The sequence below is a fragment of the Lacerta agilis genome, chromosome 2 (assembly GCF_009819535.1).
Source record: "Lacerta agilis isolate rLacAgi1 chromosome 2, rLacAgi1.pri, whole genome shotgun sequence".
Classification (NCBI taxonomy): Eukaryota; Metazoa; Chordata; class Lepidosauria; order Squamata; family Lacertidae; genus Lacerta; species Lacerta agilis.
This window is the reverse complement of record NC_046313.1, coordinates 49,902,264-49,921,598: the sequence shown is the minus strand read 5'-3', so window position 1 is coordinate 49,921,598 and position 19,335 is coordinate 49,902,264. Positions and strand designations below refer to the sequence as shown.

The window sequence follows — 19,335 nt, the reverse complement described above, 5'->3', positions numbered from 1 at the left end:
TACTTTCCCACTAAACTGCAGTTATTCTGATTTACCACAGAAGAGATGAGTATATTTTTACAGGGTGAGTGGAGACCCCAACTGAGACCCCTTGCAAAGGGGCCAAGTATCAAGCCTGCCCCTTGTCTTACCACTCTACAGTGGTACCTCGGTTTAAGAACAGTCGGTTTAAGAACGATTCAGTTTACAAACTCCACAAAACTGGAAATAGTGTCCCAGTTTGAGAACTTTACCTCGGTCTAAGAACAGAATCCGAATGGTGGAAGGGCACCGGCAGTAGGAGGCATCATTAGGGAAAGCACACCTAGGTTTAAGAACGGTTTTGGTTTAAGAATGGACTTCCAGAATGGATTAAGTTCATAAACCGAGGTACAACTGTATTCCTAATCCTTCTGACACAACCTATTGATGTCAGTATAACCCTGGAGCAGTATTAGGCAGGGGTTGTCAACTTGGTGCCCTCCAGAAGAGACTGGACTATAATTCCCATCGTCCCTGACCGTCAGCCATGCTAGTTGAAGTGGATGGGAGTTAGTATCAAGCAACATCTGGAAGGCATCGTGTTGGCTGCTTTTGGTATTAGCTTTTCCCTAGCAGTGAAACTGTTAACCAGAATTTAGACCATGATGTTGGGAGTTGTTGTGCAAAATACCAGGGAGACACCACACTGGGGAAGACTGATTTTGACCGAGGCCTCTCAATGTGAGCCTTGAAAATGTCATGATTTGGTATGAACTAGATAACAGAAGTAAGAATAATAATAATGTTCAGTGGAAGAAAATGATTAATTTGGGGTGTCTGTGCGCAAGCATTCACACAAAATAGAGCCTGAAGAATTTTCCACACATAACTCAAAGCCACTTCCAGAGCCTGCAGTATCTTGTGATCGCAGAACCCTTAACAGGAGTTGCTTTCCTAAAAGCAAAGCAAAGTCTGTGAGGCAGGGTCTGATCTTGTTTACAGAGCTGCCAATCTGGTGAAATGTGCTTTTAAGCCAATATGCATGACAAAAGGGTCTGGCTTTGTATATGGCTCCTAAAAAGTTTGTATTCTGGGCTAGTCATCCAGACAAATTCAGTGCTGTGGACTGAATCCAACACTCCCTCTTGTATACACAGCAATGTTTGTACACTCACCCACCCACCCACACAGAGAGAGAGAGAGAGAGAGAGAGAGAGAGAGAGAGAGAGAAGAGAGATTGGCTTTGTTATTTCTCTCTAGACTTCTGCTTGCCACTAGATGTCTTCCTGCTTTACTGAATATATACCGGTATATGATTTTGAAAGGTATACTCATGTTCCTATATATGTATTGTTCTGGGTAGGACTCTGTGCACACTTCACAAGACTGGCAGTGAGAAGCAAGTTGATCCTCTTTAAGCTTGGAGGCCAGAGCAAGAGGAAAATACGTTCTTAAACAGCAACAATCAATTAAAGGCACATCTGCAGTTGATCCTTTACCTTCCACACTTGAACACAGTTTTCAACATTTGTTTGTAGCCGTTGTTTCCCATTTGTTGCTGCTGCTTCGGAGTCTATTATTATTATTATTATTATTATTATTATTATTATTTGAAGGGCTTTCCCCCAGTGATTAACTCATCTAATCAGGGATCACATACTGAATTTGGTGATATCACAGTGGCATGTATCCTGTCAAATTTGTTATATGATGACATCACTGAGGACAGAAAGCATCCCTGTTGTCTACCTGGTTGTGTCACACTGTACTATCAGTTCCAGTGCTCACTGGCAGTGTATTTTTGCTACAATCCAACTCTAATCATGGGCGCCTCTTTTATGCATGCATGTTGCATCAGATCAGAATATCAATTCAAATGCACATCTCAGTTAAGTGGTGCAATGTGAATGTCACATGCGACAGAAGGTGTCATTTGCTTGCCATGAAACACCTTCATTGGGATGTCCAACTCCTCTTTACCACCCAGCCTGCTAGCCTATTGAGCAAAGTGTTAGACCCTTTCACAATGGGGTGCAAAAGAACCTCCCAATGACATATAAAGGAGTAATGCATTCACCAAGGGTGGAAATGTGCACAAAACACTTCACCCCCATTTCACCTCACCCCTAGAACATTGTGCTCCTTGGGACTGCAGTAGTGGGAAGCTGTGCCCCTACCTGTGGGCAAACAAATACAATTGCAAATCGAATTCCTGTGCTTCCATTTCAAATAGCAGGCTGGTGTGCCTACTTGCATGGGTAAATCCACTTCACTGCTTGTCTGCTGACCTTTGCAACCAGGGAAAGACAAATACAGGAACAACCAAGATACAGTACAATGTGAAAATGAGGGGGGGGGGGGGAGAGCTTATGTACAGTGCAGGTCCATATGGACCGTGTGCAGGTCCATATGGATGGCACCTAATGGCATCTTTTGTATCAGGCGTAAGGAACCATCTTCCAGGGGCCACATGCCAGTTGTAAGTGATGAGGACACAGGGAAAAGTGGATAGGATGAAGGATTGCACTTTTAACTTTGTACGGAAGTCTACTTTCCAGCCATGCAAAAGCCAGTGTTTTCTGTACACACACTTCCATACAGGCAAGCAAATGGCTTTATTACAGTTCAAGGACACATCCCAGCAAGGCAAAAATCACCCAAAGAGAGCTTGGAGGAGGGCTATGGCCCAGGGAGAAAGAGAGAGGCCTGGGGAGTGTCTGACGGGCTAGATAGAGAGGTGAACAGACTTCGTATCATGGGCTGGATATTTCCTACCCCTGCTTTAAATGTACCCCCCCCCCCCAAGAAATGGATTTTCAAAGCCAAAAAGTCATACAGAGTTTCCTATAAGAAGAGGTGGCTTGCCTAGGGGAGGGGTACATAGAATACATTGCCATTTGTACAGTTTTGGCTTATTCCCCCCACCCCACCCCAGGGGCTGTGCTGAAAGAAACGGATGTGGGCCTCCACCCCAAGTTCACACAAATATTTTTTTTCTTGGCAGCTGCGTACCTGTGCACACAATCACGTGGAGTCAAAGAGGGCTGTTGCATGTGTTGCTCACATGCCCTAATAACAACGAAGGAGACTAACTACCATTATGTAAGTTATGCTCACTGATTTTATATGTCAGCCTCAATAACACTCAGAAGGAGGATGCAATGTTCCTACAGTGAATTTTATCCGTGTGGTCTGAGTAGGGGAGAGGATGGGGGCATCTCGAGCTACACTGCCCTGTTTCAGCAGCCAATTCATTCCTGCCCCTGTAACCTTGCTTTTGTCATTGCAGGCACCACGTAAGAGTTGTGACAACCACACAAAACCAGTATGTACTTCTGAGCCCCGTTAAGCGGCTTCCCATTAGGATAAGGTTACTAACCAGCCTGCGGATATCCCTCTCGCTCTCCCATTTGATCTTTGAGATTGCTTCCTGGTGGGATTGGTGCTCACTCCGAAGATCCCCCGCTTTGATCTTATCCGCCTGGATGATGTTGTTCAGGGCTTCGTCCACCTGCTTTTTGGCAGACTTGAGTTCGGTAATTTCCTGCAAAAGCTTAAGGCGCTCAGAGTCAAATTGTTTCCTGGCCTCTTCGCGAGCCTCAATGGTCAGTGCTGTCCGTACTTTGTCGCTGCTCCCTTCCCGCAACGCGTACAGGGCTGACTTGAGCCTCTGGATTTCACTGTCTCTGATTTTCATTGTCCGAGCCATTTCTTGCTCGTGCTGCTTGATGAGATTCTCCCGTACGGCCTGCAGCTCCTTCATCTTCTCCTCGTGGAGCTTCGCTTTCAGTTCAGTGATCTGCACTGTCTGCTTGCGCTGCTCCAGCTCCCGGATCCGCTTTGTTTCTTGGGTTTTCTCCCTTTCGAGTCTGCTTACCTACAGCAAGACAACAAGCAAGGGAGAGAGAAAAGAGATGTTATGAAACTATTAATAATGATGACAATGACTATCCATTACATTTGTCACTACATAAAATGTTTCAAAGAAGATGGCAATTATAAAAAGCATACCAACACAAAAGTTTAAAGCAACAGCAAGAGAATAAAACAACCTTCTTTAGTACAAGTACTCCTCCTGCTAAATCCTAGCCCTCCCTACTAAAAGGGTGAACACAGCAGTAGGTTGGAGTATGATCATACCATACGATCTTAGTTAAAAATCAAATGCTGGGGTAAACAGATCTGTCTTTGCTTGCAGCCTAGAAGTTGATAATGGTGATATAAGTCTTTAAAATGTTCACAGAACTTGCAGTTGTCACACAATTCCAAATGGCTTCTTTTTCTTCCAAGAGTGAGACCAAAAGCTTGTTTACTAACGTAGCTAAAGTCCTGAGCAGCAAACTTCCAACCAAACCTTAACTGAAGTTACAGGTAGGTAGCCGTTTTGGTCTGCCATAGTCAAAACAAAATAAAAAATAAAACAACCTGATATCTGAAGAATTGTGCATGCACACGAAAGCTCATACCAAGAACAAACTTAGTTGGTCTCTAAGGTACTACTGGAAGGATTTTTTATTTTGTCTTAACTGAAGTGTGAACCCTGAGTCCCAAGCAATTCACACCTGACTTAATCCAATCTCCACCTTTGGGGAATTGCACACTGATTCGGATGCTTGTCTTGCATTCATTCTGGATTATAGAGATAAATTTATAAGACTGTTTTTTGTTGTTGCTGTTGCTATCCTAGAATTCTAGAGTTGGAAGAGACCCCAAGGGTCAACTAGCCAACTTTACAAAAGATGGCTTACATTACACGTTATTTCTGAAGAATATCCCTCTGCCACGCGCTATCCACTGACACATTGTGTGTATGCGATTTGTTTTACTGCTGCTGTATTATCCTGTCATCTGGAGAATTTAGTTGTTTCTTTTATCTACCATTTAAAAGATGCATAAATCAAGCTGAAGAGATCATTTATAAAATTTGCTGTGTGTGTGTATGTATGTGTGTGTGTGTGTGTGTGTGTATGCCAGTCAGCATTCCTGCATATAGATATAGCCAGTCAGCAATCCTACAAAAGAATAAAAATAGCAGGAAACAAATAAAGCAACAACAAGACAGAAGTGGATAAAAATCAGAACTCACAAGTTCTTGAAAATAGTGTAAAAGTTAGCAATCTATAAAAGACTGCGTAAATAAAAAAAACTATTTGCCTGGTTCAAAAACGATAGCAAAGTAAGGGCCAGGTGACTCTCACCTGGGATGGCATTCCACATGCAAGACATCACTACCAGTCACAGTCAGTTTCCAAGGGAACTTTTCTACCATTGCAAATAGAAGCTAAGAGGATGGGAGATTTTAAGCCTTCCTTCATGGTCTCAACCTGGCTCGCCCTCACCTTAGGCACCAGCTATATATTTTTTTAAATAAGAAAGCATGCCCGGGCCAACTACGTGACAAACCTCACATCTAGCCTGGCCCTTCCACAACACTGATTTCCCTGAGCCCATCTGAAATCTGCTGACAGAGCTTTTGAAGTCTCTGCGCATCACAACCTGAATGGGTGGCTTAAATCCGCACTTCATCTTTATTACTTTAGAAACAACATTCAGTAGGAATTTTGCCCAAAGAAGGGCTCATGTATGGATCCCAGCACTCGCCCCTATAAATATTTCACGGTACTTGACAGAAAAAGACAACAATAAAGCCTTTTCTGCACCGTAAGCTGCTTTCAACATCATCATGAGGGCAGACTTCAAGTGCAGCCTGATAGTGACAAAAGCAATTTAGTGAGGGAAAACCACTTGGATAGAGAAACAATTTTGGTTTAATGCTAAAGCTTGCGGGGGGAGGGGTGTTCAGTGCACAGTGATGACCGGGGAAAGGCTTTTGTTCAATAAATAAGGCTTTCCGTTGAGTATTTCTTTTTCAACAAATATAGTGAAATACAATTTAAGGGAAAGCAAAGAAATATTTAAAACCAACAGGGAGGCCCACTCACTGATAGCACAAAAGAAAAATCAATATAATATTGTAATAGGTTTGCAGCGATGAGGCCTTGTCGGAAACTGTACGTGTGGACTTTTTCTGTGGAGGGGAAAAAAAGCGACTATCTGTGCTCAGCCAACCTGGCATTAAAAAAATTGTGGCCTGAGTCCTAGAGCAATATAGCCCTCGGTGTGGACAAAGAATGGAGAACCTGGAAGACATTCTGGCATGTAAGTAGCAGTGCTTTTTTCTGGGGGGGGGGTCGCGGGGTACGCATGTTGTGTATTAATTAAGACATTCTGTCAGCCGGGTGGAGTAATGTCATTTGTCAGTTTAAGGGTACAAGCACAATCCACAGCCTGATTGGGTCCTGCCGGAAAGTTAGAATATTATTGGTTCCTGCTTAAATGTATCTATCCTCTCTGTACCAGTGTGCCTTAAATAGAGCTTCCCCTGCCCCCGTTCCCCAGTCTTGTTTTGTCTTGTCTTGTCGGTTACCCTACAATAAAGAGCTGTTCATGAAGAGGTGTCACTGGATTTATTGTTCCACGAACCCAAGACACAACAACGCATACCCCTAAACATTTTGTGAATCTAAGTTTGGCCTCATTGAGGGGCAGTATTTCAATATCAGTAGGAAAATGAGAGTACCCCTAAACATTTTTTTAAAGAAAAAAAGCGCTGGTAAGTAGTATATAAATGAAAACAGATTCCAGGGCTTATCTCTGCTGCTCCCCAGCACAAATAATGCCTAGGACAGCGTGTGGTTTTCACTGTAGTTTGTGCAAGGTTATTGTTGATGTTGTTTTGAATAATAATATTTTATTTTGTTTATTTTATTTTATGGGAGACTTCCAACTAATATAAAAGCATAACAAAACATCAAATATTAAAAACCTCAGATGTCTTCTAAAAGTTTTATGCAAGGACTAAGTCTCTATGGGCCTAAGGCTTGAAAGAAAAGGGAAACACAGGCAATAAATGTAAGGCCAATGAGAAAGGAGTGCTGTATGTTCCCAAGGCTGGGAACTTCTGCTAGTGCACCTGTTTAGCTGAATGTGGCCCTAAGAGTTAGAAACCCAAAGAGGTGACCAAGAACATGGAAAGTTTGGAGAAGAGATGAAAATTTACATTTGATTGGAACTTATCAGCCCAAACTTTGGCTGCCAGGATGCTAGCATTAATACATCAGGGGATGTCTGCTTGCAGTTAAAATTCCACGTAAGGACAGAAATTGCTAACTTCAGTGATTAAGTTATTGCTAACTTCAGTGATTATGATGATTTAAAGCAATGATTGAGTTAAGAAGTATAGTATAAAGTAATATATATTAGAAAATCATGGGGAGGGTTTGAGGGAAGTCATGGCCCTAAAAGGCCAAAATGTTAAATGAATGGAAAGATAAATGTGAAAGTTTTTCTCAATGTATTTATATAAAAACAATAAAAATTATATTTTAAAAAAGAAAAAGAAATTGCTAACTTCAGGGGATATTGTTTCACACCCTGCAAGATGTATTGAGGCAACAAAAGCACTTCCCCCTCATTTATTTTATTCCTTCGTCCATGGGTATGGAATATATTTTAAACCAGATAAATGCTAAAGGGAGGGAAAGTTTCCAAAGTGCAATTTTGGTTCAGCATAGGTCATCAAAGTCTTCACATCAGAACTAAAACTGATTAGTGCTCTTCCTAAGGCAAGAGCTATTTTCACACCGCTTTTGGAGACAGCTGATTAAAACATGTCCCCAGAATCACCCTAGAGCAATTATTCCAAACTGACGTCTTCTTTCAATGTCATGGGGAAAACTCACATGGTAACCTCTACGCATATGCGCTCGGAATAAGGAGCAGGACCCCAGCGACTTCCCCCCATGTACGTACATGTACATATGTGTGTGTACATATGTGTGTGCCATGTGTATGCGTGTGCATGTTTATGTGAACATGTGTGTGCTGAATCTATGTATGGTGGGTGCTGTTTATGTGTAACTTCTGGCCTCACCTGTTTGTTTGTCTCTGCCCACTGCCAGTATGTGGTCCTAGGAGGTTGGATGCAATGAGGCTCTCGGAATGAAAAAAGATTCTCTGCACCTGGTGAGGTGGGCTGAGTTTTGGACTTAACCTGAGGATACCTGAGTTCAGTTTCCAACTGAGTCACAAAAGTCATGATGTGGACTTGGGATAGTCACCTCATCTTCAGCCTTACTTGCCTCACAGAGTTGTTAGAATAAAATGAAGAAACTCCTTTGAATGCCATCTTGAACTCCTTGGAGGGTTAGATAAAAATGTGCCAAAAATAATGGCTTAATTTGCTTCTCTTAAACTTATGCAATACTTATTGGATTTATTTTTATGTGCCTCTTTTCATCTGTCCCACCTAGACTTCTGGAATTCACCTCTGTTCAAACTATGTTTCTAAAATTGTGGTGATGATACCACCAGCAATGTACAGCAGATGACATTTTTCTGCTGTTGGGGCAATCTTGCTGATCCTTCAGGTGTTTGCTATGGGGCCCCTTTGTAGAACACAAGAGTACCATTTAAGGAAGGGGTCTCTTACCCATCCTCTGTTTTATAACACATAAGATTATTACTCAGGAACATCTCTCATTATTAGAAGGAAAAATGCAACTGCAACAAACACCATGAATCTTCTCTCCGCTCTTAAAATCTGGCTGCCCCACCCATTCTCGATATATGACATGGGTCCCTTCGGCTCTCTCTTGTTAACAACACATTCCAAAAAGCTGCAACCAATCAAGACATGCAGATGACTGCAGGGCTGGAATGAAGTGGCAATTGTCAGGACAACCTCCTCACGCTACATCTTCCAGGCCTCTGGCAGCTAGCCTACGGTTCCTAAGTGAACTGAGCAGCTAATTTTTTCCTGAGTGCTACAGGATATGTGCCAAGGAAATGGGGGAGGGGACCAACACAAGCTGTCTTTCAAGATTGTAAAAATAGAGTGCAGCACATGATGAATTGGAAACAAAAGCTCAATTTCCACTCAGTTACACATAGGTAAGTCCCACTGACATGATTGGAGCTTCTGCACATATTTTTTTTGGGCGTAGGTTTACAGCTCTCCTCTCATTCAAAATTATTATTTTGTTGCTAAAATGGGCTGCAAATTAATGATTGACTCTCACTGGAGGGCAAAAGGAGAAATACTCTGGAGTACACTATCTTGTCTGATATTAATGCAGCACCGAGTCTTTCTTTCATCCCAATCATTCTACAATTAAATAAACTGGATTTTGACAGACACATTTGATTGTCCTCTGAGGTTAATGGTAGCCTTGATCTATGGACAGCCCAGAAAGGTCTTCGTGATGAAAGACTTCATGGAAGTTAAAATGGTACTGCTTAATTATGGAATCCAGTGGCAGCCTAGATTTGTTTTGCCTGAGGCGATGCTTATTGGCAAAAGAATCAAAGAGTCTGGGTCACTGGTGTCGATTACAGTTCTCTGGGCAGAGAGAGAAAGGGAGAGGAAATCTTCCTCAAGAACCTTATAAAATTGCTAGTGTGGCTGGAATGCGAATTCAAAGCGGCAAGACAGCATAAGAACGGAAGCAGATCGGCAAGTAAAACTCAAAGAGAATCTGGACATCATTTCACAGTACAGGTGGAAGAATGCCATTTTTTTAATGCTTCTGAAAAGGAAAAGAAAGGTCCAGCCATCTTCCCGTTGTGCTAGTTTTTTGACACAAGAGCATCCATAATGTAACTCTCCTCTGCAATGTGAAATAGTACAGTCGGAATTCTACAGTCCCTTTTCCACCTCATTCTGCAGCCCAGGAACGCATGAAGCTGTCAGAGCACTGATCTATCTACATCAGTGCTATGGACACTTCCTGACAGCAGCTCCCCAGGGTTTCAAGGCAGTTCGATTGAGCCTGGGAACCTTTGCATGTTTCTACCACTGAGCCATGGTCCTTTCCCATAAAGCCAGTTTTAAAGGATGTCAGTACTAAAAGCCGACCAACCATTTATCCATCTAGTATCCTAAGAGGTCTTGGGTAAATACAGAGAACCAACTCACCAAATGGTATATATGGGGAAATTTGCCTGCTTCTTAAATATATGCTAAAGAGCAGCACAGATGGCTGTGGCTGGCTTTGTAGAACATACTGCACAGGCTGGTTGCTGCAGCTCCACCCCTAGTTACTGCTTTTACCCTTCTGTTCTGTTGCTATAGAGTAAAAGCCTATCCTGGCATGAAGTGTGTTTTGTCTTTACTTCCTGGTTCTTTGTTTAGGGAAGTCATTAGCAAACCTTACAAATAAGTACTGTAAGTTTGATTCATCCCCTCTTCTGGGATGGCGGGAAGGCATTTTTAAATGCAATGTCATGTCCTTTTTAATCACCTGCTGTCATTGACTACCATTATTTCCCACTCACCTTAGACTTCTCCTGATGAAGCTCAATTTGAATGTCTGTTAGCTTGGTCCTGAGATCTTCATTGGCAGCTTGTAAGGACATAATCAGTGCCTCAGGCTTTTCAGCCTTGCTGCGTCCTTTTTTTGACATGGCTGCTGGCTGCTGTGAGTCTGTGCGTGAGAATCCTTTTTCAAATGGGAACAACCATTTTTTCTTTCTTTCCATCAAAGTTGTCTCAGAACCTACTGTGTGACATTCGTAAAGATAGCCCCATCAGCTCCTTGGGCAGTCCTGGGAGAAATAAGATGACACAGCATTCGTTAGCAAGTTCAGTGAAAGCTGGAGTCTGCTTAGCAACACTCAATATAAAGACAATGTTTTGTTTTGTTTTGTTTTGTTTTAAGGATTTAAAAAACTTCCCAGGTCATATATGCCACCCATTCACCATAGAGTTCTTGGGAGGTATATATGACAATTTAAAATCCACAATGCAATATTAAAACAGCATAGAACAGTTAAACACAATACAGTAGGCCTACTGAGAGGAATAAAAACATTCAACCAGGATAAAAATTACCAGTAAATAATTTAAAATGGCAATGTTTAAAACTACAATAGGAAATAATAGAGAGTTGGCTGAAGGCGTACCTTCCTCATTCCAAAGTCAGCCCACCATCACAGAGAAGCCCCTGTTATTTGTACATGGACACTATAATTCTCCTATAGATAGAACATGGAGAAGGGCCTCTGTGGCCACGTTGCAGAAGCTGCTAGGAATAACCATAACACAGTTTTCAGATTATGTTTTCCACTGGCATATACTACAAGGACATTAGGGTTGGTGGGAGGTCAAATGCATTTTTGGGTACTCTGGGTCAGATTCAACTAACCTGGTGCTCTAGTAGAAACCAGTGCAAAGACTCTGCTAACACAACCTGGGTGTCCACTGCTTCTCCCCCACCACTTTGTCACTTACTTAATGGCCTCGAGGTTTCATTCCTCCCTTTCTGGTGTGTTTCATTTTATGTTCTGTTAATTCATTGATGCATTTAACCAATTAATGGCTTGGCTAGAGATTAAAACCAGATCTGTGATCAGCTAGAAACCAGCCATAGTTTGATAGTATTTTTTTTTTATAGCACCTATGCATTTTCCTCCTTGTCATCTTGATTTCCAGGCATCTACCCACGTGGATGAAGAAACCATCCCAATGGTGCATGCACTAGATTGCAGAGAAACCGTTCAGAAATAGGACAGGAGAAGAAAGGAGTAAACATCAGCTGCTTTTTTCCTGCCTTCTTGCTATGGTCTGCTTGTGTTTTTTCCCATATATCTGCTGATCTTGCATATTTTATTAATATTGCCTTGGAGTATTGCAGTTGTCAGGTTGCAACCTGGAGATCTGTTCTGCACATATTTAAGGGAGTTTAGGTTTCTGTTGCACAGTGCTCCCTTATTTTTTCTCTCCCCACCCCCTACCCTGCACCCAATCCTAATGCTTGCAGGAAGCAGAACCCAAGGGGAAGGAGTAGGGCAAAGTAGTGAAGGAGACTACTCTGGAATAAGCTCTGATTTGAAAATGGCACAGTGTATGGGGCCAGTCCACTCACTGTTACGTACCGTATGTTGCAATTAATCTAGGAAGGATTTAGATTACATTACCAAGCATGGGGGTTGGAATATTAGGTCTGTAATAAATTGTTTGGAGAGGTGGGATATCTGTGCTCTAAGAAGCAATTTCCCATTGGCCTGGGGACTCTTGTTCAAACAGGAATCTTAATTATAATTTTTTTAAAAAAAATGGGTTGTAGCACTTGTCAGTTGTAGTGGGGGAAAACCTGAAAAAATACTGGCAATGAATCCTGAAAGCTCAGAAACCAGAAGGCAAATCAAAGGACTCTTACATTAGTCCTATTTTTGAACATTTGGGCTTGGCAATATCAGAGCTTTTTTTGTTTGTTTCAAAGACTGTTGGAAGACTCAGCTGGAGAGATAGGACTTGTCACAACTCCCATACTGTCAACCACCAACATTTCCAATTATGTTAATTAAATGTGCAAATTAGCAGTGGCCCATCCGTTCAGAATAAACTCCAGTGTTGATTCCGCGGCTAGAACATCCATGGTGTCTGAGGCATGAATACTAATACCAGCTGCCTGTACAGAAGTCTCACACTGGCCAATCCAGTTATTTGCCAGCATTGTGCTTTATGTGATTAGACCAGTGGCAATTTATCACAAAAAAGCAATGCAAGCCAAGCCTGAAATTTCTGTAAGACTGCATATGCAGTGTATGTGTAATGTACATCCAGCTTAAAGAGGTGGGGTGGGAGAGAGATAATTACTTTTTCTGTTTAAAGTAAGGAATTATAGCTAACAGCTTTAGCTGTAGCACATAACTCCATTATAGCAGCAGGAAGAAACTGCTCTGGAGTTGCCTTTCCTCATTGGCTGCAGGTTACCCCACAATTTGAACTCTCACATAATGCTGCAGATGGCAGACATCACCAACTGCAGTCCTGCAGCATGAACATTGCTCAGTGTGCTGGATGTGCTGTTTTAAGGTCAATCTACAATGAGAGAGCACTGGCCCATAAAAGATGGATGCTTTCGCTTCCGAAATAGGATACCTTTGGCTGTGTATGCCTAAAAGCATAAAGAATGACGGTTAAAAATATCATTACTACACAGATGGAATGTCTCCATTCTACCCACATAGCAGGGAGGGTGTGATGCGACCATGTTTAGCAGCTGCAGAAAGGCTTAGTTGTGTCGGTACACAGGAAAATGTGAAAGAGAGGGAGAAGGGATCCATAATGAGGAAATGAGTTTTGGAGATGCCTTCAAAAAGGCTTGCTTATTCACTCTTGATTTATCAAATATAAAGTGCTGATTTCCCTCTCCTCTGCAGACAGACATATGTTACGCCTGGCATTTGTATTTGCTTACAGATGTATGCAGGCAGCTGTGACACACTGAACTAGTGAGATAACAAGCTTTAGCATAAATGCAGTGCGCAAGTTTGCTTACAATCCTTAGAATGCTGACTTGGCATTCTCAGCAGCTATTGGGACGTGCTGCTCAGTGCTCTAGAATTAATCATTCTAATCGGATTATGAATTAGATATACAAGAATCAAGCCTAGGACCAAAGACTCACACACCAAAATTCCACTGCACTGCATGGAACACAACAATAACCAACCTGAACAGTTTATACAAACACTAAAGTGGCTGGAGTGGTTGGCCTGTTGTTGTTTTCAGTGCAGTTACACACAAGCATATCAATTAATCTAGATAACTGCTACAGACAGTAGCCACTGTTCTGAAGAAAGAGTCCACAGGAATCCACTGGTAACAAGACCTTAATGTTCAGTGGATAATTAGGATGCAACCCCTCTGTGGCTTCAGGGGGGTTTCATGAGGATGGTCATCACTGTTCTGCATAATTAAGTACTTGCTCCCTATACAGTCCCAATCTCTAAAACCCGTACCCTACAATATGTGGAAAACTAGGATGTGCATCTTCTGGGATGCACTCACATGCACGTTACATGACTTGTGCAAGATTGCGCCTCGAACAATTTTGGGGCCATGGCATCCCTCTAGCCATCTCTCAGGGCTTATCTACACATACCTTTCCTCTGCTCTTTCTAGGTATGGTCCATACTTTAAAGCTCCAAGTCTGACCACCACTGCTTTTTCCCCTTTGTTTTGTCTGTGAAAATCTGCTCTTTAGCACTCACTCGGAGCAAATGTCAATCTGCTGAAAACCTGAACTGACGTTTGCTCCAACTGAGCGCTAAAGAGAAGGTTTTCGTGAGGAAAGCTCAAGGAGGGAGGGGAAAGGTGCTCAGACAAGGAGCTTTCAAGTGTGGACCTGCGCCTGGAAAGCGTATAGCAAAATATAAGTGTGGGTAAGGCCTCAATGCAGTAGGCACCAAGACTTTTAAATTCTGATGGTATATACCGTGTTTCTCATAAAATAAGACGTCCCTATAAAATAAGCCATGGCAGGATTTTCAAGCATTAACGAAATGTAAGACATACCCCGAAAATAAGCCGTAGTGCTGGGCGCAGTTCTGGAGGGCGCCAAGGAAGAGGCGAGGCTGCCTGCACCTTAAAACCTCATTCCTTCTGGAGGAGCCGCCCTCCAGTTGCTGCCCATCTTCTTTACCGCAGCGCCGCACCGAGCGGAACACCCAGCAGTGCCGCGCAGAGCGCTCCGAGCCAGCGGCCTGGCCTCCGCCTGCCAGCTCGGCGCCTGGAGCTGGCTGCTGCTGCAGCGCCGAGCATAATGCCCGGCAGCGCTGCGCGGAGCGCCATGAGCCAGTGGCCTCGCCTCCGCCTGGCCTTGCCCCCGCCTGCCAGCTCGGTGCCCGTTACCAGCTGCTGCAGCGCTGAGCATAACGCCCGGCAGCGCTGCACGGATCGCCCTGAGCCAGCGGCCTCCCCTCCGCCTGGCCTTGCCTCTGCCCGCCAGCTCGGCGCCCGGAACCGGCTGCTGCTAGAGTGCCGCGTGGGATGCCGAGCAGCGCTGCGTGGAGCGCCCCGAGCCAGCGGCCTCGCCTCCGCTTGGCTTGGCCAAGGTCTGCCGGCACGGCACCAACAACCGGCTGCAGCTGTGAGAGGGACGCCTAGCAGTGCCACGTGGAGCCCCAAGCCAGCGGGACCCAGCAGAGAACCCAAGAGGTTAAACTATTGGGGTTAAACTATTGGGATAGTTAAATTAAATTACTCCCCCCCCCCAAAATACTTGCCATTGTACCGGTATTTGAATTTCCTTTGTGTTAAAAGAAAAAACAAGTTTAGCAAAGAACATACATAAGCTGTGCAGTCTTGGCAGCCTGCACCCACATTTAGTACTTCTCATGGCTTTCACTTGGTCTGTTTATAAATCTGTGGTAATAAAAATAAGACATCCCCTGAAAATAAGCCGTAGTGGGGTTTTTTGAGGGAAAATAAATATAAGACGGTGTCTTATTTTCGGAGAAACACGGTATTCCCCCTTTGCCTCTAATTGCTTAAGAATTCTTGATTAAGTCCCTGGTAGGAGCCATGTAAAAAATGCTGTCACAGCACAATTCTCTCCTAACACTTGCAGAAGCCGGAGCAGCAATATGTTTGCCACAACAGTTCAGCGTAGATAAAGATTTATCGGAGATTAAATTCTGCTCCCATCCAATCTTGGAAAGCAGTTAAAACTATGAAGTGAGCACACATTGCCGAAGATCCTGTGGCTAGACTGTCTGTCTGCAGCAGCACTTAAAAATGTACACCACAAAATATGAATCTGGTTAAAATTGACCTTGTCAGATCAAAGGCATCCCTTAAGAGAAGGCATGTGCTCTCCTACTGTTCAGCGTTTTACTGAATGATCATTGTTGTCACTGCCTTGTCACTCTTCTGTGAAACGAGAATGACATCAAACCCCTTCTTCGTAAAGGCATTTGGAGCTGTTAATGCTGTGGTGTGTGCACACAGCGCAATCCTGCACGTGTTTACTCAGGAGGAAGTCCCACTGTGGTAAATGCTGTGCATTTAGGATCATAGCTGTCAACCTTCCCTTTTTTTGCGGGAAATTCCCCTATCAGTACTATACTATAGACTTGGTTGACAGCTATGTTTAGGACTGCAGTTTCAGTGCCACAGTCCCATGTCGAAATTGCCCCAGAATTAAGTAAGCAACCTTCACTGACAGGAGGTGCTAGCTTGAAATGTCCCTGACTCTCCCTGCTGCAGACATAGGCACAGACAGAATCCTTTTAGGGACTAGGTCAGGCATCACATTTGGAATCTATAATGAGAATGTTCTTCCCAGCTCCATTCTTTCTTATCCTCTTTATACGCTCATATTTGGTTCTCATGAATGTAGCGAAGCTTCTCCTCCTATGCAAATAGCAGGTGTGCTTGTGTGTCAGTGTGTGTGTGTGTGTGTGTGTGTGTAGGTGCCATTCTGGACTGAGGACAGAGCCGGACAAAGAATTATAGCCCCCCCACCAGCTCTTATCTGGAATAGTTCCCATGTGCCTACAATTTACTTAAAAAGAAAGCCATTTATGCAATTGCTAATTGCAACGTGTCCAGAAGAGGGCAACCAAAATGGTCAAAGGCCTGGAAACGATGCCTTATGAGGAACGGCTTAGGGAGCTGGGTATGTTTAGCCTGGAGAAGAGAAGGTTAAGGGGTGATATGATAGCCATGTTCAAATATATAAAAGGATGTCATATAGAGGAGGGTGAAAGGTTGTTTTCTGCTGCTCCAGAGAAGCGGACATGGAGCAATGGATTCAAACTACAAGAAAGAAGATTCCACCTAAACATTAGGAAGAACTTCCTGACAGTGAGAGCTGTTCGGCAGTGGAATTTGCTACCAAGGAGTGTGGTGGAGTCTCCTTCTTTGGAGGTCTTTAAGCAGAGGCTTGGCAGCCATCTGTCAGGAATGCTTTGATGGTGTTTCCTGCTTGGCAGGGGCTTGGACTGGATGGCCCTTGTGGTCTCTTCCAACTCTATGATTCTATGATTCTATGAATGGCATTGTATATAGTTTGGCCCTAAATTGCAGTTTATTAAAGGTCCACTCCATAATCTGTGATCTTAGAGTTCTTCTGAGCATGTACAGAGTGCATTTTGGTTTATCAGAGAGTATAAACAGCTTGTATTGAAGATGGATAAGGGGGCAGCACTCCCGTATTAGTTATTTATTTCATCAAATTTACATGCCATTTGATTGTCAAAAAAACCTTAAAGCGTATGCAAACACACGAACATGTTTGAGCTCACTATGAGTTGAGGTCACTATGGCTGGTGACATGATCGCTCTACCAAGTTGATGCTTTTTCAACATTTTTGTGACCTTAGGAGACAGGGAAGAGATGAAAGGAAAGCTTTGTAGGCTCTTGTCAATAACGACCAGAGCAGATTCCGTAGCCTGGACGAAAACCAAACAAAAACGGAGAGGCCCATGAATATTTTGTTTGTATATGTGCTTGATTTTCAGCTCAACTTATAAACACTGTTCAGAATTAAGAGGAAATGTTGAAAAGGCATGAGGCAATGGTATCAACAGGATCTGACCCTCAGGAGTTTGCAGGCTTGTAGGAGTTTCTCCTCAACTGCTTTTTGTCCTCTCACATCTCCTGTATTAAAGATTTTAATTTGAATCTTGATAAATTTATACAAACAAGCAGTGACATGCACAACCTCAGCTGTCCACTTCAAAGAAATGCCAAACATAACTGATACCCTAACATCTCCATCACCAGTGGTCATAAAATCCATAATCTATGTACCATAATCTTTTATAAATCAGATTTTCGTCCAAGTGTTAAAGTGCAGAAGAGGGCTCATATTTAGAACCCTTCCACAAGCCATTGATAAATATCCACCATTCAATCAGCCCCTGAACTCAGCGGACTTCATCAGAGCCTCAGTGTGGTTTGCAGAGCCTTTGCATAGCAGCCAGCTCAAACAGCACGTATCCATTTCTCCCTGACCACCCATGCAGTAGGATGCAATTTACAGCCTCGGCTACAAATACTTCTCTTCTGTGATGAAAAGCCACAAAGCATGACACTCAACTGACTGTTATCATCTCTCACACCTGAATGCCTCTCGTTAAAGGTCTCCACGTATTCCCATTACAAAACTATTTCTCGGAGGCACACAATACTTATGGCACCATTTCAATCGGGTCAGTCGACTACATCCTGGATAACCATTAAATCCTGGATGAACCGATCCAGCTGAAGAGTTTCTAAAATGCAGGCTAAAGGAAACACTTCTATCAAGCCCCTTTGACTTGAAAGACCCACCATTCATTTTTAAACTGACATCTTATTAATACATAACTAGGGATGTTGTGACATAAGCTTCCCCTGTCCAGAGTACTGAAACCGGTTTCAAGCCTTTTTTGACTTGCCAGTTTTACTCTTGAGGACCATAGAATTGTAGAGTTGGAAGGGGACGCAAGGGTCATCTAGTCCAACCCCCTGCGATGCAGGAATCTTTCACCCAATGTGGGGCTAGAACCCACAAACCTGAGATTACAGAGTCTCATGCTCAATAAAAGCTTTCTTTTGCCGAAACTTTTTTTAGTCTAAGCGGCCTGGGTGACCTACCTTCTCCTCACAGTGACAAGGTTCTCTGACCATGGTTGATAACTTTTGGGTGTGTTTTGAACTTGCACATAAACCTCGGGTTCCAGTTTGAACCTGATATAACCACAGAACAGACAGAGATTCTTTGGGTGATTCCATTTTGCATTTTATTTCACATTTCAGCAATGGGTGCCTTCAGACTGTCAGTATTTTGTAGGGGTGTTGACTGCAGATTCAAATGCATACTGGGACAATAAATCCAGTGAAAAACACACACATCAAATCCAATGAAAACCCCCGGCCTTTTGCAGTTAGGAAAGTGATGAGGGAAAAGAGTGGGACGGGCAAATTAACAGAATGGCACAGAACAACCATACAAGATCAGTGCAAGATAAATGCTGTTTGTCATATAAAATCCCCACAAACTAATGAGAAAAAATGCTCAATAAAGACCGGACATAGGCTAATCTCCATGTAAGCTTTGTGCAAGCAAATCAGGATGAATGCTCAATAAGCAGGCCATCTGGAGGAGCTCTATACCACCCTGCTCATATGCAGAAGTATTAAATGTATATGGGATATGGGAAAATATCATCTATAACTATCTATAATACAGCTGCCTTGAAACATTTGTATACTATTGGGTATGTATTGGTGGGGGGGGAAGGTAGAGCTCATGCTCAATTTTTAGATGTGATTACTGGGGCATGCTTCAGATTTGTGCAACAAAGCTCATGTCTCCAGGGCTAAGTGATTTATTGAAAACCACGACTTTCTTTTAAAAATATTTTGTCATTCAGTGGTTGTGCTGAAACAGGCAGAATTTGATTTCTCACTAGTTTGACTTTCATTTCTCTCTCTGAATCAGTGCTAGAGGCGGCGGCACACCATCATATACCTTAGGCAATAGAAACAAGAATAAGAATTTCAAGGCCTGATTTCTTCAGAGATCCTATATGAAGGT

At 43.1% G+C, this 19,335-nt stretch overlaps 1 protein-coding gene across 1 annotated transcript in view; it reads right to left on the bottom strand.

Annotated features, from left to right (window-relative positions):
• The window catches only part of JAKMIP2 (janus kinase and microtubule interacting protein 2), an 84,088-nt gene that overhangs the window by 22,610 nt on the left and 42,143 nt on the right, over window positions 1–19,335 (bottom strand). Inside the window, 2 exon segments of the mRNA XM_033139980.1 lie at window positions 3,341–3,838; window positions 10,297–10,566. Coding sequence (XP_032995871.1) covers window positions 3,341–3,838; window positions 10,297–10,500 — 702 coding nt within the window. The 5' untranslated portion in view covers window positions 10,501–10,566.